Source organism: Lepeophtheirus salmonis, chromosome 12, assembly GCF_016086655.4.
Source record: "Lepeophtheirus salmonis chromosome 12, UVic_Lsal_1.4, whole genome shotgun sequence".
NCBI lineage: Eukaryota > Metazoa > Arthropoda > Copepoda > Siphonostomatoida > Caligidae > Lepeophtheirus > Lepeophtheirus salmonis.
In genome coordinates, this window is record NC_052142.2 from 2,463,607 (window position 1) to 2,490,425 (window position 26,819).

General features: G+C 30.4%; 1 protein-coding gene across 1 annotated transcript; it reads right to left on the reverse strand.

The window, feature by feature from the left end:
• On the reverse strand, positions 1-19,336 carry LOC121126717 (probable N-acetylgalactosaminyltransferase 9; the record flags this gene model as incomplete). Its single annotated transcript, XM_040722027.2, has 2 exons — positions 1-1,480; positions 19,327-19,336. Coding segments are annotated over 2 exons (1,083 nt in total), but the record flags the coding sequence as incomplete, so codon positions are not given.
• Between the last annotated feature and the right edge of the window lie 7,483 nt (positions 19,337-26,819).

A 26,819-nucleotide genomic window follows, 5' to 3' on the forward strand; every position in this document is an offset into this window, starting at 1 on the left:
TTATCAAATGTAAGTTTACTGTATTTTTTTCCTCGTAGATGAAAATTGATTTTAAATATTACAGAAAATATAAATAACGGATAGTGAAAGATCGCATTTTCTGACTGGAAAATCAAAAACTTGAAATTAAAATTAATTTTTCTAGTTGTTTGGAGTGGTGTTATCAAATTTTAGAAAGTAGTATTAAAAACAATATCTAGATCAAGAGTGTTATTTTGTAAGATCAAAATAATATCAATTTATTAAATTCATAAACAAGAAAGAGTAAAATTTATACATTTTTGTGTTAAAAGACCCTTGTTTAATTGAATATCAGGATGTCCTTGAAAATAATAATGACTAAAAGGTGGAATAAAATCACAAAAAAAAAATCCAGCAAGGATCTTATAACAATTACTGTCTAATTTCTACTTTCTAAACTCAAATTCCCATTGTTGAATTTTTATGTCTACATTGTCTGTTTTTACTATGCATAGCTTCATGAGTAAGTTAGATCCTGCATTAAAAGTGTCAGCTGTTAAACAAAGCCCAGATTTTTGATGTATTAACTGTTTTTTATCTGTATATATCCAAGTTGGATCTAGATTATTATTTTCAGTACAAGCATTCATTACGAACTCTTGTAAATTAGAGACATCTCCACACATAAACTCGTTCCTTAATTGATGGTTACTTGAATATACAAAATACTGAGTTGACCCTAAAATACTATGACAGGGATATTGACCCATAACATAACTTTCACGATTATGACCACTATCTCTTTGTAAATGATCAAGACAAATATCATTCCACATTACATTTCGAATACGCCCCCAATATATTCCTTCATCTGCCATTTTAAATTTTCCTGGAATTACAGATTCCAAATACCATTTAAAACTTTTACAATCTAATCTTTTTTTAATTTCATGTCTATCACGAAGATCTTTGGCGATTATTTTCGCCTTTTCTCTCAAATCTGTTCTATAGAGATAAAAAAATCCTTTGTAATCATCCATCCAAACTTCAGCCATCCGTACAGTATTGATACCGTGAGAGTCTTTGGGTATAAAATATGGATGAAATGATCTAAAAATATGCCCAACATGAGAACAAGGTATGGTCTCTATACGACCATGACATCTCCACAAACGAAACGAAAGTTCTAAATTTTCTCCACCCCACCCAATCATTCCATTGTCATATCCACCTATGTGCCAAAAAAACTTTCTATTTATAGCAAACAATCCACCTGCCATAGTCGGCGTTGGCACAGGATCAGTAAAAGATTCTCGTTTACCAGTATATGATGTCCAACTGAAATGACCGGACCAAGTGAAAGTACCAACATTGATATAATTACCGTTAGATACGCCATGATAAGATAGGGTTCTATCTGATATTGAATCAATTTGAGGAATAACCACTGTATGATTATTTTCACTAATTCTTTGTAGTAGAGGCTGTATCCACCCCTTCGTAACTTCGCAATGAGAATCTATCAACAAAAAAAAAAGTTTTACAAAAAACTTTAAAATAACTTTAATATTTTATATATAATTGAAGAAAAATATAAATGAAAGACAAGCTATAAAATTTTTATTAAAATGTTAACCATAAAACAATTTAAGGAAGTCTTTCTTCGTTACATATATCTGAGGGGAAACGTAGAACTTTGAAACATATTAATATACAGGGATGTCGAGTTATTTCATAATTAATTTTATATTATATAACAAAAAAAAATGAAAAAAATAGTGACTTTTAAAAAAAATATTGATATTGTAGTGACCACACATTGTAACAATTTTTTTGCTTGTAGGTTGATACTTATATGTATTAATGTTATTTAAGCCATAGAATAAAAATGACAATTAAAACCTTTAAAAGACATAAGTTAGGCATGAAAAGCCTTTTTCAAAAAAATAAAGTTTTTAGAATATATAATTACGATTCAGAGCTATATTTTGACGTAAAATAACCAAATATATGAGAATGAAAGTTAATGACAATTGATAAATACATAGCAAAATTTAAAAAATTAATTATTTATCACGTTATTTTAATTACTATTTTATCTTAAATTATACAAAAAAAAAAAGTGTTCTCCCACGTAAACAAGTTTAGTTTATACCAGACATGTCAAACTCACTTTGGTTTGAGTACCAAATCCAGTTTAATCTTAGTCTTATACCAAGTGGGTCGGCCAGTAAAATCATAGAAAAATTACATCAAACTAACAATAAGTCTTTTTATCTTTTTTACTTTCACTTATTTTAACTTTTTATTCTTTCTAGTAGTCACCAATTATTAGTGTAAAAAAGAATAAATCATTTATAAAAATCTTTATTTTATGAATTTTACTTTTATTAAAACACTATGAACAACCGATCAACTCAAAAAAAATGATGTACAATTTTTACAACACTTTCACTCGGTTAAATATTTATTTGAGTGCGTTATACATAACTGATAACAGTTGTAGTAAAAACTTTGTGGAACTGTAAAGCTCCGTTTTTCAACATCTGGAAAGCACTTTGAATAACTGAATGACTTCCCCAGCAAAAAAAATCTCAGTTCTCCCTGCAAGCTATTATATATTTCACTATGCTTTGCAAAGTTGTGCCCTTAGCGGGTTTGCAGTCCCAGTGGTTCAAGCGGTTCCAAGCTCTTGAAATGCTAGAACCGGAACCGACAAAGTCGAAGCAAAGCCACAATATATTGCTAATCGATCTCAGTTCTTGTCATTATATTCCTATATATAAAGAAAATACAATATATATTATAAAAAATAAATTAACTTAAATCAATAAGTCAATTTTCTGAGGTTTTTTTTTTTTTTTTTTTTTGGAGCAATTGCAACGTTTTCCAATGATTTTTTTTACATCGCCAGGGTAATACATTTGTATCTGAGTTCTAAATAGCTAAGGGCTTCTTATGGATCTGTAAAATTGGTTTTAGGTACCAGACGGTGAAAATAAAAGATGGAAGGGATAGGGTAGATTAAGGATCCAGATCCGCTACTGACCTTGTCGGGACCCTATAATATGATACCTAAACTTTTTTGAAGCAGGGTTTCCCAATCACATCTTTCACCACCTTTTCATCCACAATTCAAATCCAATTGGTTTTAGAATAATCAGGCTACCAACTGATATTATTATTTTACACGCAACTGTAAAAAGTTTTTATTTCTTTCTCTAATTATCATATTTGAAAAAAGGGTAGATGATCAATACATAGAAAGGATATTGCCGATAATAAAAACTTAGAGGTTATTTAAAAAAATGAAAACATCCCTGGAGAATAAAGTGTCAATTTTTTTGTAGGCCTTTCTGACTCTTAAGTTTTTTTAAACTAAAATCTTTCCAACATTTTTTGGTTACTAACAGCCTTTGTACAAAAGAGGTTGATTTATAATTATGCATTCTTTCATTTTCAACTTCAAAGTAACTTTCATTTATTAGTCTCAAACAAAATATATTTTTTGTCAAATCACTAAATGAGCCTCATTTCAAAGACCTATGTTTATACAAACAAATTAACTGAATGATATTTATCTGTTTTTTTATAAACATTTAATATTTTTCAGTACAACTCAAATCTCTTCATTTAATGGCACTTTTGGAATAAAACCTGTATTTGAGAGATTACTTCTTAAATCTGTAGGTCTCATTTTTTAAGCTAAGATCTTTAAATTTTAAACAGTTTTTGTATATAATAAACTTTTACAGAACCCCGAAAAGTACACCATAAACTTATACTTAAACTGAATTTATAGAAGCCCTAATTCAAGTAAAATTAAATCTTATTATTTATATTAAATGACAAAGTTAATTTGTTTTGGACATAATCCCTATACAATGTTAACAGACAAAGTTTTTCTACTTTTATTATATTAGAGACTACATCAGCCACCCCCTTGAGTAGCAAATTTGATTTTCTAAGCTTTTTGTTTGGGACTCCATTCCGATTAATTGTAGTCTCCGTACATCGTTATGAAATTAACTGAAATTTGTAAAAGAACACATTTCTTTGACTACACTATAATAACTGTAAATTTTCGCACAAAGTGGAAGGCCATGTCTAGAGTTTTTAAGAAAATATGACATTCTGGCTTCTAAAAAGAATTTAAAATTAAAGTGATAATCCTGAAAGTTTGAAAATGTTTGATAAAGAGCAATTTAGCTGTCATAATGTTTTATTACATTTGATACAAGTAGTTATGACTTGGGAGGAAGAAAATCATCACAAATCCCCCTGCTTATCCAATTATTGCATAAAAATGAATTACTTCGATGTCCATCCTCAATTTGACAGTAAGTAAGTCTAACATGGAATTAAACTTGGTTGCTGCATCTATCATTCGTGTACAAATGATACGTATACAGACAATTTATTTCGAAGAACGTTATATTTTATAATCTTTAAGCCTCAACAACTTCCCCTTTCAAAATAAAGTTGTATTGTGATTAAAAATATATTTTGTTAGTAAGATGGAAAATATTGAGAAAACAATACAACAATCATTCCTCAACTGTCATGTTATGGTCAAAAATCCTTTGTCCTACTCTCTCTTCTTTTTCTTCTCTAAACCTTATAATCTCATTTTTTAAAAAGGTTGCAAAGATACACACCAACATGTGGCGGAAATAATTCTTAGAATTTTACGTTCTTTTTTAGTCAAAAATTTAAAAAATCTTCAAAATCCATTCATTGGTTTGACTATGATTCCTGGACACGGACACCCACATCAGACATAATTAACTAGAGTTATGTAGCACGCAGAAGAAGTTGTCTTGGGAACTGCCGATAAACCTTTAATAATGGGGAATTTGATCTACCTCTGAGAACCAAATTGCATTACTCAATTGCATGTTATATCTTAATATTTTTCTCATCAGGAAGAACGGCCACTTAGATTTTTTTTTCTTTTCTTCTTCTCTAATGTTCCTTTAATTGGTTAGATGGAGTTGCACTGATTAAGTATAAGTTAACATTATAGTACAACTATTACTCCATCGAACCTAGGTGAAATCCATATACATTTAGTATATTTCTTTCTCTAGGAATCACCGGGGTGCGAACGTACACACATCAAGTTTAAGAGAATAACTCTCGAGCGTGCTGTCTATGAGCTGTGGCGATTCCATTTTTATTCCAAGTTACTCAATGCCTCTTTAATCAGAAATTCTTCCTTTTCTGTTTGAATACTTTCCAAAACAGACAAAATGCTTGGAATTTGCAAAGTCTTGGTACAAACGATGTGTAGGTACAATGGAACCGCAGAGAAAAGTATTTAAGCTACGATTTTCTTCAATAATGATTCCTCTTTCCAACACCGGGAGTCCATTTTCATCCTCACAAAATGGGAGAATATCTATAGTTTTGTGTCTAATTTGAATAACTTGAAATCTGCAGGGTAGAGAATTGTTCCCTTGAGAAAGGAAGAAAGAGAAAACGGGATTTTCACCCATACCATTTTTGAATCACTAAGTGAATCTAAATAAAATTGGAAACTACGAACAGAAATAGTAATCAGATTGATGAATTACCTTTCAATATGGAGCTGACAGTTTCAAACGGAAGGATTTTTTTCCGCCACTAAAAAAGCTTCACTAGACAATTATAATATTTATTTCTCCTTCTCGAGGCAACCTCCGGCTCTCTAAGCCATCATCATCTACGGTCCTCAATTAGCCGTAGGTGTGGATGGTTGAAAAAGCCAGAGCGGAAAGATAGCTGGGTAAGTTAGGGTAAGAAAGGAACGTCTTCTTCTTTTAACCAGGGCTTTTTCACTTTCCAATCATGGATTTCCTTTTTCTTTCTGCTGGCATTCGAATCATTTTACTTATGAGTAAAATCATTTGGCCGAAAATGAAATGTCATACGACTTTGACTTTTTGCTTTAATCTTCTTGATAATAATAGTTTTGCCGAACTTGTTTGATGGGATGATTCCACTTTGTTTTCAGCATTTTTAAAACAAGTAGTAAAGATGCACTGATGCATTAATAACAATAATACAGGAGAAAATATATGTCTGCGTACGTAAACAATTTAGTGAACCCACATATGGGCATTCAGTGTTAAAATGGACCAAGCCCAGGAAGAAAAATATTTATAGATAATGACATTTGGCGTTGAGGCTTATTAAACTAAATTAAATCATTTATATTTATATTCATTTTATTATCTTCATTTATACATAGCAATGTTTACCCACATATTGGTAAATATTTTAATTGTGATGTTGTTCTTTTTTACAAGCACAACATGAAAGAGCAATCAACTTGGTTATTTTTACTCTAAAATCTTTTTCCCTGAATCTATTTTTTTATCTCATTGCAGTTAAAGAATTTGTACATTAGGTATTAATTCCAGTCCTTTATTATTATATTTAATGCTTCATGGTTACTAAATAGGTAATAATTTTTTTATTAAGACGATATAAATATTAATAAAAGGGAATACAAAAATCATAATACATTAAAAACATAAGCATAACATATCTCATCGTCTCCAATGAGCTCATTGCAATATTTACTTGGAACAGTTTTTCCCGATCATTTTGAACTGGGAGATTCTTTAAGAACTGTTTGTTAACAGTATGTATTAATGTCATAAGCGATTTCAAATCTGTATACTTTTCTTGTGTAACAGGTCTTATCGCTTTATAAGGAGAATCTTCTTTTTTTAAATTAAAGATTGCAGCTGTTTGCCGATTCTTTTTTTTAATATTAATTTTTCTGAATTCAGATACCAATTCTGCAAAAGGTTGTTTGAAAAAAAAAGAGAACGGTTGTATTCTGTTCTTAGCTAACAAAAGGGAGGCAATTGCTAGGTTTTTTTCGCCTTGAAATGGCTTCTTTTCCAAGAAATTCATTGAAAGGAATTTTACAGGATTAAGGCAATAAATATTATCATTCTTGTAACAAATTCACTTAAATAATCTCAAAATAACAGCTAATCCAGCTGTAATGAATATATATGGGTTTTTTTAAATATTTCCTGCTAGATGTAGGACTACACTAAAGCTTTAAAACAAATTGGCAAAACACAGTAGCTAGCTAGATTCCTGGCTGTACTTGTTGTGTCCTTGCCTAATGTTCTAGTCTGGTTGATATTTTATGTATTACGCTTTTATGTGTTTTAATATCATGACCATGAACAATCTCAGTTTGTGAGTAAACTCCGGTGAATACACAACTCTATTATATTAAATTGGTTCTCGTTATTACCTTCCCTGTGTTGTACTGTTTCTATCCTTTCCCCTCAGGACTTATGCAACTTCTTCTTCCTTCCCCAGAATTCACCTTGTTAATTCAGTTAAAAGGGTGAATTCATGGAGATTGCATAGTTATTTATAGATTAATATTCAAGTAAACTCATTGCTACTCCCACACACAAAAATCAATGATTTTATTTGTAAAATATTGATATCGTATTCTTCGTTTTGCTACTTGGTTTATAGCTTTGGAATACTATAAAGAGATTTTATCCCTATTTGGACCAGTGTCATTTCAGAAGTTAGAAAACAAAATCATTCGTAGATCTCATAGTCTTATAGTCTTATTTTTATTTACCTTTGCAAACATGCTCAATAGACACTATACTAAAATTAAGAATATAATGTGGTGCAATAATATAGCTTCAAGTACAACATAGAACAAAAATCAAAAGACGCTTTACATATCCAAATTCAACTGAAAGGGCAAATGAAAAAAAATACTGTTACATATAGGGCTAAGGAAAGAGGAGACAAAGCGTTTTAAATAATAATGGAACAAAAAACATGTTCATTCACACACCCCTGACCAAAAAAACGACATGCAAAGGGACTTTTGTAGAATACAAGGAGAAAAACGCTATAATTTTTCCCAACAAAAATTAAATTCCATCAATGATGCGAGTTAAAAGATTTTAAAAAAATTACAGAAAACAATTTTTAACCGAAGAGAATTCTAGGCGATATATTTTTTTTCTTCAATGATATGTTTGTCGCTTGTATCTGTTATGTAACGTCAGACTACACCAAGGTTAACAGAAATACAAGGTAATACCATAAGGCGTGTACGACTGATGTTTGACTTCCTCCACGCTTTTTAATATTTACGTCAAAGGGTATTAGTGGCTGCGTGTGTTGTCAAAATCTGTTTTTCTTGCCCAGCAGTCGGTACGATACATTAAATTGAAAATTCTACCAATAGTGACGTCATAGAGTATGAGTTCTTGCGTGTTTTGTCAAAATCTGTGTGTCTTGACCAGCAGTCGGTACGATACATCAATTGAAAATTCTAGCAAGCCCGATTACATGATGGTCTAACCTTTTATTTCTATGAAACTTGGACTACCTTAATAGCACACACAAAATTAATATTGAATTAAATAGCCTGTATTTCCAATATATACATATTTCAATCAAAAGTAAAAGTGTTTGGACAAAAAAAGAGATTCATTAGGAAAATTAAATAAAACAGAATATAAAAACAATAAGTCCACAAAGTATACTATATTATGTAGAAAGTATTTCTCTACTCGACATAAAACATATAAATTTCAATATCTAGATTGGGGTTATGTTCTTAAGGGTAAGTATTAAGCACCTCAAATATTTAAAAAAAGCTATAAAATACGGTCACAATGGTTAACGTATTCAAAATAAATCGATTAGTTAAGAGCTGTTAATTGGTTGAAACAACTGGGACAAGTAGTCGATCATTAACCCCCCCAAAAAAAAAAACAGAAAAAAAACTCAATCAATGGATTGGTTAAAAAAAAAAAATACAAGGAATACAAAGATGTTTGGAGGGATGGAGATTACATTGTAGAAATAGTTGTATATCCAGCTAAAATTCCACAGCTAATTGCTTTTCAGGGATGCCTTGTTAGGCTCAAATTTAGGGGATCCAGTCTGCAATGTCAGAATGGTTTTAATTAAGGTCACACAAAACATGACTGTAGTAATAGTAGAGTTAAGTTTCATGAATATGAAGCAAACAATTGCAAGAAATAGGTGTACTAAGGCACCTGGAGGTATCCAGGGTGTCGAAGATGGATACATTGGTAGGGATATGTAAGGTGACACAGTAACGGAGATTGCGCATGGAGGTGTGAAGTTCAAAGGAGCTTAGAAGCGAAAGTTGAAATGAAGGAAGAAGATAAAATTGAAAGCGTAACGATGTACTTATTAATGGTGGAAGAAATGGATCTGGCAAGGGACAATCCTAGTGAAATCAATGGTGAAAATGATTAAGTCCCTCTGAGATGGTCAATTGTGAAGACAATACTGAGAAAACTAATACTCAATATGGCGTCTATCCCGAATTTATATATAAAAGTACAGAAGAAACGCTCGAGGTTGAAGGGTTTCAGATTTTTCCATGTACGAACAATGAATGCAGCGATGGGGATAATATAAACTTCACCGGAAAAAGATCAGGTGAAGATAATACTGTGGATGCTTCAATTTGTAGCAACATTCCTTTTAATACTATCGGCAAGGGATAAGGTGATACACGAGTTGCAATACAACTTCGTAAACCTTCAAAGCCTCCTGTAAATCCTAATCTTATTCTATTAGCACGGACAAGGTTTTGATTTGTCTCAAAAGAGCTTCTCCAAGTTCAGGCTTATCTACGCAAAGAGATCAAAAGCCTAATAAAATTACGAAAAATTAATTTCGCAAATTTTAATCGTTTATCATATTGATGTTGTTTAAAACGCAGACAAAAATTGAAGATTTTTTTATTCAATCGATCTCTAGGAGTCAGGAATTAGTGTGGGAGTTGGTAAAGTTATTTTATTAAACACAAGAGGAGGAAAAACCCGTATTTCCCGTGACGCCGTAATGAAAAGTTTATTTTGTGATACACCTGAAATTATATGCCTTTAAAGATGTTAAAGCTCCTACATCAGCATCTTGTACTTTGAGATGTTCTATTTGTATTCCTCATTATTATCTTTACTTTTTTACTGTATTGATGTTTGGATGGGGGAATACTTTCTCTAATTTAAAAATGAATCGAAGAACCCAAATGTGTTAAAGAATTATCAAGTGTTGTGACTGGAATAAAATTTTTATTCCAACAAAAAGTGGTGGTTTTTATGTAATTAACACATATGGACCTACTGTGAAATGTCCCACCTTCGTTCAATCTATTATAAATGTATGTAAGAATGACTTTTATCCTATATTGATCATTGGAGATTTAAATGTTGACTTATACAATACAAATTCTCGGTACCCCAATCAAAAAGCTTTATTTAAACTTATAATCGAACTGAGTTTCAATGACATAATTAGAATTTTGAGGCCAGAAGACATTGTGTCCTGGAGAATTGACCAGAAGACTTCCCTAATCGATTTGCCCCATGACTCTTCATCTCTTTTATCCAAAACTAAAAACACTTTTTACCGGCCTTGTCCTGATTCAGATCATAAGCTTATTAAAATTATTTTCCAATGTTATGGACTTAAAAGACGCTTTCAGTCTCCCAAGCGATGATGGTGTTGTTCCTTATCTGTTTGAGATAGGGAAGTCCATGGAAATATATCCACATCCTCGGAAGTCGTAGACGAAAGGCAGGATACCCTTGGTTTCCCAGAAAGGTTCGCCTACGGATGCCAGTAACTGGATACCAATTACTGCTCTTAATGAAAGGTATAGAATCCTGTCTGGTATTCTACACCGAAATGGAGCCAATTTTAAGTTATAAGCTCGGTCTGGAACAGAAATAATTCCTGACGGGGAAGAGGATTTCAGACATATCAAGAAATATTCAAACTGGAATTGAGAGTATAGAAAATAAGGCGAGCTTTGTTGCAATAATTCCAATTGTCTGTTGATTTTTTAACCCAATTAAAGCTCTTCTGTTCAATGGTACGTCGACAAATGCATTAAATGATTTGGAAAGTGATCCAATAGTTTTAAAGAAAAGTTGTCGCTAGTATTGTCCTTCAGCTACACAACTTTTCACTGCAGGGATTAAAGATCTTGGGGATACCATTATAAATGAGTAAATGGGATCCCTTTGAAGGACTTAAAATAGCTGATTGCTCTATCAAAACAAGTATCGATATTTTAGGAATGAAGCAGGAATGTAAGGGCGCCTTCTATGCAAACCAGACTGACCTAAAAAAAAAATCCATTAACAAATGGAAGAAATTTAATCTACAAAAAAGAATTGACCTCTTTAATTACCAAATTCTTCCTGTGACTCTTTATAAGGCAACATCGATTCCATGGTTAGCCAAAAGGGTAATTGACGAAGAAAATTGCTGGCTCAAGAAAGCTTTTTCATCGAAACTACATTGATTCAATAAAAAACTCAAAAGTAATTTAGGAAGAGGTTTTTCTTTACTCTCTAGAATTATTCAGAAAATTTATCAAAAGATTATAATTGACCTTTCAAGAAACTCAGAGTCTGAGTTGTGCACATTTATTTCGTCCCATCTTGCCCACATTTTTTTAATGCTAGGAACTGATTTTAGTAATAACAAAATCGATGAATTTTCTCATTCTAGGGGGAGCTCTCTAGAGAATCATTTGGAAAGGGGGACATGTCTTTTTATCCTCTTTTACTATTGACATTGTACGTCAGAGTAGTAATAAAAAGTTGTTTTTTTCTTAAATCTCAAAGACCCAAAAAAGTTGGATTGAACAGCATTATCTAAGAATATAATCACGGTTCATTAACACGGATCTTTAACATAATTCTTTTTTCAATGGTGGATTTTTTTTGTTTCAACTGAAAAGAGCTGCAATCATCTATCTCACTCCAATTCCGTTGCACTTAAGGAAGAATTTTCCCTACAGCTTTTACAAAAAGTGGATAAAATTGATGAATACTTAAATTGTTTGAATTGATCTAAAACCGGCAAGAAGAGGATCACGAGTTCCATATATGAAATCAGGGATGGAAAGCAATTTACTACCTATTTCAAATATCCTCAAGTTGTCTATTTTTCAATACTCCCTGTAGGGTTTGCGGCAAAATGTTCAACACTGTTATGTATTCGTTTGAGAGTTGCCGACACTCCCGATTTCGAGAAATTTTATTACACTGAAAATTGCTGTAATAACAGAAGATTTATAACGCCTTTAATTTTATTTGGAATCTCCTTAAAAATTCAAAGTGCACCAACAAAAAAAATAGCTATGGTGTTTTCCTTATCAAGCTGTAGAAGTATGATTGCAGAGAAGTTGGCAGTAGTGGAGCCTATCCGAGTCAAAGAAATCAGAGCTATTCTGATCGCAGCACGATATTTTGCCTTCTCCGTGAGGATTCCAAGGGTGCATCAGTCTTCATGGGACTATGCTGAGGACATATTAAACTACTATCACTCATTGCCAGATATAAGCTTAAAATTCTTGCGCAGTTTAATGCACATTTATAAGAAATTAAAAACTTATTCCGGATCTACATAATAATTATTCGTTCATGCTTTTATTTAAATATTATTGCTCATTCTTTTTTATAAAATTTTTAGCTATTTTATGGCTTTGTTTTGTTTATTTATTTGCATAGAAATTTATTATAAGGAGATTTTTGTTGAAAATGAATTGTTAACAAAAATCATATATATCAACTTTTTGGGATGAAATACTTTGGTTTAGGGAATTTATTTTAAACTAGAATGTTGAATTATATATTTTTTTTTTTGAATGTAACTTTTCTAAAGAAATAAATTCATTAAAAAAACTTAACATATTGTTGTAACCTTAATGACAGTAAAATACATTTATACATATAATTATTATAAAAAGTACCTAGAAAAGTTATGACTTCTCCCGTTGCAAATTCAGCACCTGCTATTCTTGCAAATATCAATCCTTTTTGGAATTTGAGTCTATGAAGTTTCACTTTTTTTCGGAAAACGAGATTTCATATACATAGGTAACATTTCTTTCATTTCTCTAGTTTGACTGCCGTCGTCAATTAATATTATTTCTTTCAATAAACTTGGTGGAGTTTGAGTGATAATGCTCCATATTGTGCGGAGAAGGACAGATAAGGCTTCTCCATTGAATATTAATATTATAGACGTGGAAGGTAAATTAGTTTCATTATATTTAATTTTTAGGCATTCATTATACCGAAAGTCAGGTAAAATTCGTTTAACATTGATTTGATCGCTTGCTACTTTATTAAATGCATATTTTTTCACTACCGCATCAATTTCTTCCTTAGTTTGAGACGAAATATAATAAGGTTTGCCCATAAAACCAGCATTTGGAACAAAATTAGATTCAAATTCAATTACTTCAGGAGGGATATAAGAACTTCTAAATTTCGATACTTCATGATCAGTTTCAAATAATATATTATTTCCATATAATATTAAAACGAACATAGTTAAAACTACCAAAATTATGGACATACGTACAACTTTCAAACGTTTTCTGGTTCTTTTTGCCCAATGAAGAATCATTTTGTAGCCAATATATTTTTTTCTATGAAATAAAATAAAACACAACGTCAGAAACAAGACTGATAAATTCAAATATTTTATGGTGCACATGAATAATGAAATAAGACAATTAGATATATATTTAGGAGAATAACCTAAATATAAAAAATGGAAATAAATTATTTGAGATGTCAAAACGTCGAAATCCCGGCGAGTGTAATTATAAAAAATATAAGTAAAAGTTTGGTAACTAATGTTGTGGCGATCCCGAATTCATGGGTCTAGTATTAGGGTCGGCTCTATTGCTCCTTAGGACTTTAATCTTTGATGTCGATAGCGTATCAAATTAAATGACATTGCACATATCTTGGAAAAAGTATATATTTTTTTATTATAATGCCTTATACGAAACGTTTTATTAATCCTTAATTACAGAGATGGGAAAAAGTTGTTGTACTGTAAGTCAACTATGTTTCTTTAATGGCGAAGGAATGATCACAAAGCAAGCGATTCCTCCATTGAATATTATTGAATAATAATGAACACAAAATGGTCAAATATAGAGCTTCAATCATAGCCAATTAATATAGAGTAAAGGTAGTGTCACATAAGTGCTTACGCACAATTTCGCTGGCATGTCTTCTTCCTTTTTTTTTTAATATTAGCATTCAGTCCATCTTTACTAGAATTTTCCTTTTTTTTAGGACCCTTTGACCCAAAACCTTTCCTTTTTAATAAATTCAAGTATTTTCTGATGATTTCTTCTCTTTCAAGAAAAAAATAAATATGGCAAATTAGAATAAAGATAAGGTGCGGATGAAATGGAAATACTTAATTTCATCAGCTTAACGTTCAAATCAGTATGATTTAGTAACAAGTTCGAACCATATCATTACACGGCAATTATTACTGTTACGTCATATAAAAGACATAGAAGCAAAACAATACCATTACAGATTACTCTAATCTATTGAAATTTAATTAAGATTCTTGGCCGGGAATTAAAAGAATCTTTTTGTCACTCTTTGTTACATCTAACCAAGGGCACTACATACAAGGAAAGTTCCCACATTTTCTGGAAACGCATAGATTGACATTAACAATCCTGCTTAATATTTCTACGTGGCTAAAAAAATATAATTTTCAATCATTTTATAGAAATAAAAATACTTCTGCAATAAAAGGAAATATTGATGTTTAAATATTTTTCTGAAAATTTCCAAGCATTTCTGAATTAGATACTCTTGACTCATACTTATCCATTTTGCTTATTTTTTATTCATAGAATTTTATAATTTAATACATATATGATGATATCATATGTAAAATATTTAAGTTTTTTTTAAATTGGCCAATTTTCAGGTATACACATACTAATTTAATTTTTCGTAAGTAATGTTGTAAGGCTTCAATGAATAATTATAAACACAAAATCCTCAAATTAATCATGGCCAGTTATTACCGTTTCTAAAACTCCTTATTTTAATCATGCGTCACTACGTGACAAGGAGTGAATGAACTATATTTTTATTTTCTTAAAAATCATCTAAAACAATAAGAACTCTTCCCTTTCTTCATGAGTTGCACCTCGGTCACTAAGGAAATCTATTTCGAAGTTCAATGTTATTTTACATTACTATCTAAATTAAGATTAGAAGAGACAGTCGAAAGTCATCTTGGAACTCTTTTCGAAGAAGTAGGAAAACTGTAGCTAGAAGACGAATACAGGGATTCTTCTAGGTAAACTAAGGTTTCTCATGAATACATGAGATAGATCCACAAATATGAAGTCTTTTGGTCGAATAATTAATTAAATCACTACCCATAACCATAATATGATAAACTCAAAGAGTTTTTTAGCCACGTAGAAATACTAATGAGGATTTTTAATCTCAGCTTACGTGTTTCTAGAAAATCAGTGAACTCTTCATGTATATAGTACTCCCTGGATGGATGTAACGAAGAGCAATGAAAAGATTTATTTAATTCCTGGCAATGAATCATAATTAAATTTCAATGGATTGGAGTGTGAGGATTTAGGCATCTCTCAATAACCAAGGATAATGAAATTAATGGACTGCATTACTTACTCTATAATAAAACACTAGACAATAATTATACACGAATATCGGTTTAGAGTTCTTTATTTCATAATATTTTAATAATAAATAAAAAAAAACAGAAAAAATCATCTCACTTTTTTAAGATAAAAATAGGTGAAGTAAATTAAGGTTGCTAATAGGTAGCCAGATATACAAAAAACACAAATTTCAACATACCGCCGCCCCCCTAGACAGATTCGTGAGAATATGACATTTTCTGCCTCTGTGTCTTTGCCTATCCTACTCAATTTCGACTAGAATTGATAGGCACTCAGGTTGTAAGGCTGTAGATCTTTCGAGGAAGTGTAACTTCAGATAAACAATACGGTAATGTTTATAACATACACCATGTATTGCCAGTATTGCCAAACTATGCCCCAGATCACTCTATAATTTGTGGGGTGTCTAAGTTAATTTCTTTTCAATTCATTATTCGGGTCTTCGATAAAAATATTGATTAAAAAAAATTGCCGATGTTTCTCCTGAATTCATAACTCGGATTTGGAATAGACAGACAGGTTGTAAGGTTGTCCGACCTCCACGACAGTTTTACCATGTTGTATAATATATTTTTAGATTTATATTAAATAATTATTTTACTTTATCTTTCCATACATGGTTTAATATGTTTAATGGTCACCTTTTAATAATTTTCATATGTCTTCCTTAACGTCTTCCCCAACTCAATTGCTGAACTTGGCATAGCGTTCGCCATGGTAACTCCATCTTATCTGGCATCTATTGTTTTTTTAAGGTAACAGCTAGCCAACATAATATGATCTTCATAAGCCTAAGTAAGTTATTAAATTGCTTCCTCATTCGAAAAATCGGATGACTCTGAAAGACCCAAACTAACGATATGGATGTTTCATCAAGACAGTCTTTTAATTTTTGATAAATGATTTTGTTACTTTATCCTGACATATCTCTCTTATCTTTGGAAAGATAATCCCAAGTTGTTTTTGCAAATATCAAATTTTATATAGAAATTCAAGTCTTCTGGTTCGCTCTTGAATTTTTCATAAAATTGTATAATATTCTTCTTCCGAAGAAAAACTGTCAGAAATTCATTCACCGAATAATCTAGTCCTTTTTGAGCTACTCTTCTCTACAATACAGGTCTGAAATTGAGTTCCATCTACAATCTCGTAAGGAGAGTGTCAAACTCTTCTATTATTTCAATATACTTTTTTGGGGTAGGATCTTAATTTAATTTAAACCAGTTGGGGGTTACAAAGAGAAAAGCTGTCTCAATTCTTTTAAATTATCCCTTTTTCTAGTTTGTTAGAAGTTTTTTCGTGAGTCTAGTCTCTAGTTCTGCACTTTTATCAGCTTTTTCTTTACTTTCTGTATTTTTTAAAGTTCTTGCGGCTTGTTTTAACAACTGTGTAGATGTTAAAGACTCCGTCTTAAATATTTTTAACATGCACCACTTTCGCCATACTTTTTGTTGACAACAGCCATTCCTGAATTGACTTTAAGTTCTATGTTTTCCCCATGCATTTGAGGATTGATAATCTTTTTCAATCTCTTTTGTCCACAATGGACGGAGAGTTTTAATTTCTTTTTCGACAGTTATTTGTTCCTCCGAAGTTAACTTGGTCATGTTATTTTCTTGATGTGATGATAGATGTTAAGAGCTCGGCTCGTGAGCTATGCCTCTTCCCTAATATTACGACGCTCTCACGTCAGAGAGCATCTCACATTATTATTATTATATTGTATTATGTAATATGGAGAACACGTGTGAGAAATTGAAAAGTATAAAGTTTTATATTATAAGATTACATTTTAAATTGTTTAATTGATCTTATTGTAATCCTATACCTGAAATATATACCAAGGTTTTGGACTTTCAAGCGATCTTGGGGTTGAGTAATTTTCATCATTTATTTATTTTTTATTCTTTTTTATAATATATAAAGAATAATTAAAGTTTGAATTATTATTTGAGCTTTCAAATAAAATAATTTTCATAATTGATATTTAGTGTCTTATTGACGGTGTTTGAATTGAATAGCTTGATTACTTTCAAAATTTCGTTCAATAAGCTATATTATTTTTAATTATCAGTTCATCCGTCTTTAACACAACTGACGATATCTACAAAAACAAAAAATAAAAAAAAATAGATATTACAAGGAGCTCTTGAACCTTCTAAGCCCCCGCGCATGCTTTTATAATTATCCCATAAAGCTTCAAATACCACACTAAAATCCCTTCTTCTAATATACTCAAAGAAGTCAAACTGAATATGTGTGGTGTTACAATGAGTCTTTTATGCTTCAAGGTTCACGCGAATGATTATATAATGACCTCTTTCAGCATCAATTACCACGCTACAGTCTCTTCTTCTAATACACTCAAAGAAGTCTTATTGACTGGGTGTGTTGTTACAATGAGCCTTTTTCGTTGGTTTATTCCTCCAATATACTCAAGAAAGTTTGATTGAATGGGCGTGGTGTAACAATGAGCCCTTTAAGTTTCAAATCCCAACGATAACATAAAATATGCTAAATTGGTTAATATCAAGTCATACATCTTCTTCCAGAAACTACCATTCTAATTGAATAAAATAAAAGGCTGGATGTGCCTGTTTTGTGAGATAAAACGATATCATAAAATTCATGTTTTTTATATGATTACTTCATTTTTATTGCATAACATCAACATAGTCTTAATATTAGTTTTTTCAATAAGTTTTTTTGATAATAATCCAGCCCTGGCAAAATTAATTATTTTAAGCAACAATATTTAATAAAAAATTGAAATATGAAGAAAAGTATAAGTAGAATATAAGATAAAAATTACATTAACGAATATGATATAAATATTGTTGTCACTAAGAGCATTAATGAATTCCTTTACTTAATCGAGTTATTCAACATACTAATCTACAGCTTGTAACCAAATTCCCTATATTTTCATCTAGGATATCAGATGTTTAGCTTTAGGAAATGGTTGACAACAAAATTCAGATATAAAGGAATAGGCTATAAATTTCAATGAATGTGGATGGAGGATGATAACTTTCTCGGTTTAAGTCGATTATTCTGTCTTTTTATAGAAATCCCTATTTCTTATTTAAGAATTATACGACGATTCTTCTATTAAGAAGATGATATCCACTGAAGGAGTCACAAAGAGGCGAGATTCCTTGAACATGAAGTCGAAGAAGGATTAGAAGTCATATCAAAATGGAAAAAAATATGAAATCCTAAGAAGGGGGTGGATGCGGATCTGTTTATCAAAATGCTTCGTAGTTAAGATTTAAACTTTTCATACTGGCTCTCACATCACAAAAACAATCCTTCTATTTAGCTTGAACAGCAGTCAGTACAGCAAAACAATTTGAAAAGGACGCTTACCGGTTTATTTTAGTATCATTTGAAAAATATATTTTCCTCACATCAATTAAACAGTTTTTATTTAGAAATTTGTATGATACTAAAGTGATCTATAAGATCATTTATGTTTACTTAATTTAAATGCTGTCAAATTTAAGTCTTTTAGCAGCTATGAATTGAATAGATGGACTCCTACAGTTAGATACATGTGGAACTCCTGATTGTAGGCTTCTGTTTGATATAACACAAATGTGGGATAAAACCAGAAAAAATGATAAAAATGAAATTTTTGATTCGATTAAAAACAATTTAGTTTTTATACTATAAAAATATTTATTGTTGATTAACATTCGATTAAAAAATTAGGAAATTTTTAAATTCAATTTCCTTTTTATATTAAATATAACTATTTATTAGTAACAATTGATCAAATATTTAATAATTTTATGGAAAAAAAAAACCAATATTTCAAAGTATATTACCTTCAATGTAAAAGACAAATAGAGATAAGGAAATGTTAGAGCATACAATTATAGATTGTTTTCACGATAGAAAAAAATAATCATATATCAAATGCAAGTTTATAGTAGATTTTATCTTTATCTTGAAAACAAGTTGGGGTTTAATTAAGTTAGAAGTTAGATATGCCACATAAAGAAGGACAGCCTACAGAGGAAATGCGTCCTACTCTTTTCTAAATTTGTAAAAAGGAAGTAATTATTAGAGACGTAGTGAGTGTAAATTGAAAAGAATAGTTTATCTTGCTAAGAGCACGGAACTCTTAAACAATTTGGAATGCTCACGAATTTTTCACAGTATGGCTGAGGCCATTGGTCATAAATAATCTTCATCCTATACAATTTTATAAACATATACATATAATTTTTAATATGAAAGCTGGTTCAAGTTATTATTTAGGAGTCATAGCCCACCTATGTGACCTCTTTTCTTATTAAGGAGAACAAGCCATGTTAGTCAGCAGGAGAAGAATTATATTAAAAAAAGAACCACACAATTTATAGATGTTTCTTTATTGATTTAAAAAAAAAGTTTTTAAATCAATTTTTGTTATTACGTCAAACACTTAAATAGAAATGACTTAAAATTTCTATTTAAGTATTTATGATCTCCTTGAATATCTTCACAAAGAATTTTAATCCAATAAATTTGAGAAAATACACTTTAAAGATTTTGGCATTGAAAAAATAATAGCTTTGATATTTTCTGTAGACATTATGTATTTGAACTACAAGAGAAAACGTGACGTTACTAACGGAATAGAGTCCTCCTTGGCTTATTTGGTCTAGTATTTTAGTTTTGCCATAATTCTCCACTAATTCATCGAATGTTATGGTAAGATATCCTTTGAATCCACAGGTTGTTCATAACAGTAGGTGCATTTAAATCTAGAGAACTGCGATTTAGATAAATATCCCGAAACAAATAAATAACTGATTTTTCATTTAATCTAACACGAAGGTTCTTCTTCTATCTTAGATAATATTTCACTTATGGCGGGAATATCATCCGGATGATTTTTTTTAGGTATTTTCTTAATGAATATTTCGTAGTTATAAAGATTAGCATTTTCTGTTGCAAAGATTCAAGATTGGGCGATGCATTTTTTATAAGATTATCAAAGTCATTTAGAATTTTCTTAAAAGAGCGTTCACTGAAGTGTCTACTCACAATTTAGTACGCATTTATTCTTCCTTTTTATTATTATTATCCTTCAGTCCATTTTTACTATAATAGCTCCTATTTTTTGAGGACCTTTTGACAAAACCTCCCTTTTAAAAAAAATCAAGTATAATCTTATGATTTTTTTCTTGTAAATCCAAATATTTCATGGTTTCTTATTCTTCAAGAAAAAAAAAGTGAAAGGAAATTAAATAAAAGAGAAGATAAGGATGAAATTGGAACGGTTTTATCGGTTTAATGTTGGAATAAGTGTGATTTACTCACAAGTTTGAACCATATCGTTATAAGGCTATTAATACCGTTACGTCATAGAGAAACAAATACGTTACTGATTACTCCGATCAATGGAAATTTAATTATAATTCTTCACCGGGACTAAAAGGAAGATTTTCGTCACTCTTCGTTACATCAATCCAGCGAGCACTATCTACATGGAGAGTTCACACATTTTCTGGAAACACGTAGGTTGACATTAACAATCCTCTTTAACCCATTACTTCCCGAGTGTAGAAATCGTTTGAATTTTTTTATGAAATTTTCTAAAATAGCTTCTATTAGTACGTTTATTAATATTCAAAATCATTTTTTCATCAAAAGTGTCACTTGTGCTGTTGATGCGTACACTTGGAAAGATCTCCAACAAAAATATTTTTACCTATAAATTAAAATGATGCTATGATAATAAATAGGGTTATAACTAATTTTCGTATTCTTTTATTCCAAGTTAACTTTGTTACGATAAATATGTATAAAAAATACGTGTTTACATACTATTTACAAGTGTTGAATATGGTATTTTTCAAAACAATTAGCACAAAAACCTGTGTCATAGTTTTTGCATCTATATATGTATCTTGACAAACAAGATGCACAAGCATTTCGTTTATTTATTTTGACAATTAGATGCACTACATTATCGTAACGTACAGAAGAAATATCTGTTTACTGTTTTAAGTTTGGTGTTAATATTTTCACCATAATTTGTTAGCAGGAGTTTTGTACATACTCATCTAAAATCAATTAATAAAATAAATTGTTTCTTCTTTCAATTTAAAATTATACCACTATTTCTATAAACACGCCATGCTTGAACCATTTGCACATTTTAAAACCAACTATAAAATCACGAATAACATTTTTTTCTTCGTAAACTTATTGCATAGTTTGAAAACATTTTTTTTGCAGTTCTGTTAGGGGTTTTCAAGAGCATTGAAACTTTCCAAAATAGTTGTTGTTAGCGAAATGTGTATACAGTATAAATTCATCGAATCTATTTTGGGACATCGGTTTTTTATTACGATATTTATTGAGCCTTCCCGTCTTTGCCAATACATATTGTTTTATGTCGCTTTGAGATAGCTATTAGTACATTATGGCATCACTCGTTCAAGCTGTATCACTGTTCACCTTTTCACTGAAGGTTGGATTGTTTGAGCGACAGGCAGATCGGTTCGTCTCCACTTCTGTTCTTCTCTACACAGAAATCCAGTATGAATAATTTGTATGAAGTCGTAGGTAGTTGGTGTAGAATCGGTATCAAATTGAATTTTTAAGTTATTCCATTTTGAATTTTTATAATGTGGAATTTTACCTTGGATGCGATATTTGGCCGGGAACTGTTTTCTCATAACATTCAAATTCGTTTTAGATTTCGACGATCAGTTGAAAGACGGTTTTCTCTTTCTATTCGTCTACAAATAAAAAAAAAAAAAACTATTCTGATATATGTTTATATGTACCGGTAATTTGTTCTTTTTCAAACATGCGTTGAGTTTGATCGAAATTTGGATGTTCAATTTCGTCTAAGTCATCTTGATGATGAATACAAACCTCAGTATTGGAGCTCAACAAACTTTTTCAAAGACAATTGAGCTCTTTTCAAATTATTTCTTAGTTATCCCTATCTTCATCGGTTTGCTCATAAGGATCTTTGAATGGAATTACATAAACACTTGTAGATGCATTTGGAGAGTCATTCTCCATAAGCAAAATAATCTGTTGAAGATTCAAATTTTAATTTTTATAATTATTAGGTATAATTAATTTCAACATCGATGCTAATTAATTGATGTTTAGGTTTCTTTAGATAAACATCAAAAATTAAAACGTTAGTAAAAGTAGGAAAAATAAGATATTCCTAGGGTTCATTCCCAAACCTTCATAAATGACGTATGAAATTTAGACATTATTAAATAATAATTATTATAAAATAAAACTGTAGGAAAAATAATTCATGTATGAGGCACATATCAATAACTAATTTAAAATATTAAAATCAATAATAAAGGGTATGCCTATCCCTTTGAAAGCCCAGAATGTTATACTTTCCTCCAGAAAGATTAATAATGCAAAAACTTATAAACTATACAGCACTTATTGCGCACAAATTACATAAAAAATAAAAGAAAAGAACTAATAATTATTGTTGAGGCGATCATCATGTTTTACTTACGATCAAAGAAACCAATGCTTTTAGTACTGTTTGTAGGTAAAAACATAATTTCGTATATGAACCTGTGGGAAGTAATGGGTTAATATTTCTACGTGGGTAAAAAAACCTCTTTGATTTTATTAGATTATGGCCATGGATAGTGATTTGATTAATTATTTGACCAAATGACATCATATTTGGGAATCTATCTCATGTATTCATGAGAAATGTTCGTTTGCCAAGAAGAATTCCTCTATTCGTCTCCTAGTCTCAGTTCTCCTATTTCTTCAGAAATAATTCAGAACTGAGTTTCGAGTGACTCTCATCATTTTCACTTAGATGCTAATGTAAACCTTATATTTCTACTGGACATCGCAAGTTGTATATAAATCATCTGGAACCAAACATTGTGAATCATGTCCAAAAGTGTTATATTTTATCAAATTGTTAAATTTGGCTTCTTTCAAAATAAAAGTCTAGGCTAAATATAATGAGGTTGATTTTGACACTCCACATAACATTAATTTCTATTACTTCAGCCACTTGCAGTAATATTTAGGCTTGATACTTTTGATTCGTGTTGAAAGTCAATACAGCGTTTTTGATCGTTCGAGTATCAGAAGTAGGTTCGTTCGGGTACAATTTTTTTTTCCTCTTCAAAATGAAAAATATTGATTATGTTCCTATGTATCACTTGGGAAAGAAACTTTAATGAAACTTTTGAAATTCAACAACATAACTTTAAAAATTCTGAATCTTTTTACAAATAGAAAATGTTGTTTAAAAAAAAGTAAATTCCAAGTGGCTATAGAGATAGAAGACGCTATCTGAAACTTTACTTTAAATATGATAAACACTAGACTGTGGTAGATATTATTAATACATATGTTCAGCTGTAGACCTGGATTTTGGCTGTTTAACGTACAATAAAAGAAGACTGCCAATAGAGCGTGTGCTTTGTTGACTTATCTTCGTTTGTAAATACATCACCAGTGAGTGGCACCACATTACGGAAAAATACTGTTATATGGAGTGTCAAAATCAAATGTACACATACTTGGACAACAGATTATGAGGTAATAAAATAAGGGAATAAATAAAAAATAAATTTCATAGAAAAATAATTAAATATTACTGAATATTATTTAACTTCCATGCAAATACTGTAACGCATATTTTTAATATTCGTAATATATATTTATGGGTTGATGTAGGTATATATAAATTCATTTCTTAGATGGCATCCAGATTAATTATGATTAAAAGTGTACAATGTACATAGATATGTAGTAAGAAACCCACTTCCATAGTACAATACAATGAATAATAAACCTCCTTGTATAATAATTATGATTATCCAGCAAAAAATACTGGCTACTAGCTAGAGAAAGACGAATTTGGGTCACCCGTTGACAAAAGTCCTTTAATTTTATTACTTGAGACTTTATGAAAGCGATTTCATTAAGTGATAATTAAATAAAAAGTATTATTGACGCAAAGTGGTTCTTCCAAAGATAAGTTAGACAACCCAAGAAGTTAATTTCAAGAATTTACTCTTTTCCAAAAATAAAAAACGTATGAAGTCCTTTTCGGTTCTCGCTAGTAGTCTTTGAATTACAATTTGGATTTAAATCCATTAAAACTAATCCATTTAATAGTCAATGTTGCTATTCAAGAAAAATTACTTTTTTTCTTCTTCGAAAAGGGTTTCTAGATGAGTATGGACTGCCTCTACTCATTTTGATGTTAATATCAAATAAGTTCAAACCTCGGAATCTGTTTCTTTAGTGAGCAAGGACTGACTCACCAAGATAACTAAGAGCTATGGCTCAGATAAACATAGTTTTTATATTTCTATAAATTGTATGAAGAGAAATTCTTGATAGATTTTCGTCTCTTGTCGTTGTTACTCAAAATGATTGTAATACGAAGAATTCTATTTAAATTTAAATCCGGTTACTGGGTTTAAAGTTGTAATTCATGAATTTACTATATTCAGTGCTATTATCTTGAAAAATCCTGATTAAAAAGATGTGATGTCTTCTTTATCTTTGTGAAACAGTCCTTAATCATAAAAGAGACATATTCCCAAAGCTGAACTTCTTTGACATTACGGTCTCAATGAGAATGAGAGCCAGTCAAAACTCATATAGAAACTCTTTCCAAATAAACTTAGACTTAGGCAAGGAGACGAATAGGTGAATTCCTCATGACATTGGATGTTTGAATACATGAGATAGATGCCTAAATAAAAAGTTTCAGCTTAACGAGAGCTTTCGTTTTTTTTAAACTAATGTTAAACTATAATAAGAAATAATTGCATTATATATCAAAACTCCATTATCCCTTTGGATACTTCATCAAAAACATTATTCTCAAAATGGGCCTAAAGCAAATAATTCAAGTACGAATACTTCGAATATAAAATGGAGTAACATCCTTTTAAAAAACTCAATGATGTCATTTTACTAGACAAACTCTTGAAACTTTGGTTGGATTCCAAAGAACACGTTTGATGGCATTGATCATCAACATACTTCTATTGATATTTTTTAGATAGGTATACTTTTTTATGGACAAGAAGCATAGATACCTTGTATCCGTAGCTATTTTATTTTTATAATACACTGCAAAACACATTTGACATTACTATTATGAAAAATATATTGCAATTATTGGCTAATTATAACAAATAATTAAATTAAGCTCACTAAATAGTAAATAAAACCTTTTTATGACCTTTGAAATAGGTATTTTGATAGCTTACAAATTTTAAGTCAATCAGTCACAATCTCTTTCCCTTGAGTTATTTAATTTAGAAGATACATAGAGTTTATGATTTCTTATTAATAATTATTGATATTGTAGCCAATTGTAAACTCGGAAGTTAAAATACTTTTAGTGAAGCTTTTGATTGTAAGTATATCCTAGGATCTATTGAATGTATTAGAGTAATAATTGTTATTATATCGCCACAAGCTGAAGCAATATAGCATCTAAGCTAAAGTCTTTAAAAATAAATACAATTTTCTGCATATTTCAAAATCCAGTTCTTTGTTGCTCATCACTCATTATGCCCAACAAATATTGTATTGATATGTCTAATTCCAGATATTATAGAGAATTGACCAACCCCTCCATTTTACTTATTCATGATTAATTATCTCAAGATGAACCCTCAAAAGATAAGTGGCTAAGAGGAATTATACGGCAATTTAAAGGAGCCTAGGTACCTTTTGAGTATTCAGAAGTGTTTTCACTCCACTTTCAGGAAGATAATCTTGTCAGTGAGTGTACTAACAAATGGAGAGAATTTCAAAAATTCAAGTTACAGAACAATCAAATTCACAAGCGTTATTTGAAGCCTTCAGCAGTTCTGTGTATATTTTAAAATATTCCCAAATATCTGTCAACGCATAAATATACGTCCGAAGCCACTTCATCCGCTAGAATATCAAACGAAAATATAATTGTTATTTAAGTAGAGGAAGCTTTTATCCAATAGGATACTTCAAAGGACTTCAGTAATTTATTGATGAAAAAAGATAACTCTTAAAGGTAATGTGCATTTAAAGAAGGACATAAAATTTTATATAGTTTTACAACCAATACGAACCGTTTCCAGACTTTATTGATATCAATTTTACTGTCTATGTTAAATTCCTTTTGTCCTGTATCTTAAGAATTAAAAAGTATGTTCCAAGCCTGTCCATCACATCACACCAGACAGGATAATTATCTCTATAAGCAACTTTCAAAATATTCATACTTCTCCTATTCATGACAGCATTAAGGTAGCTTCACTGAACAAATGAATTCAATTCATGGCGATCCCTCTTACTT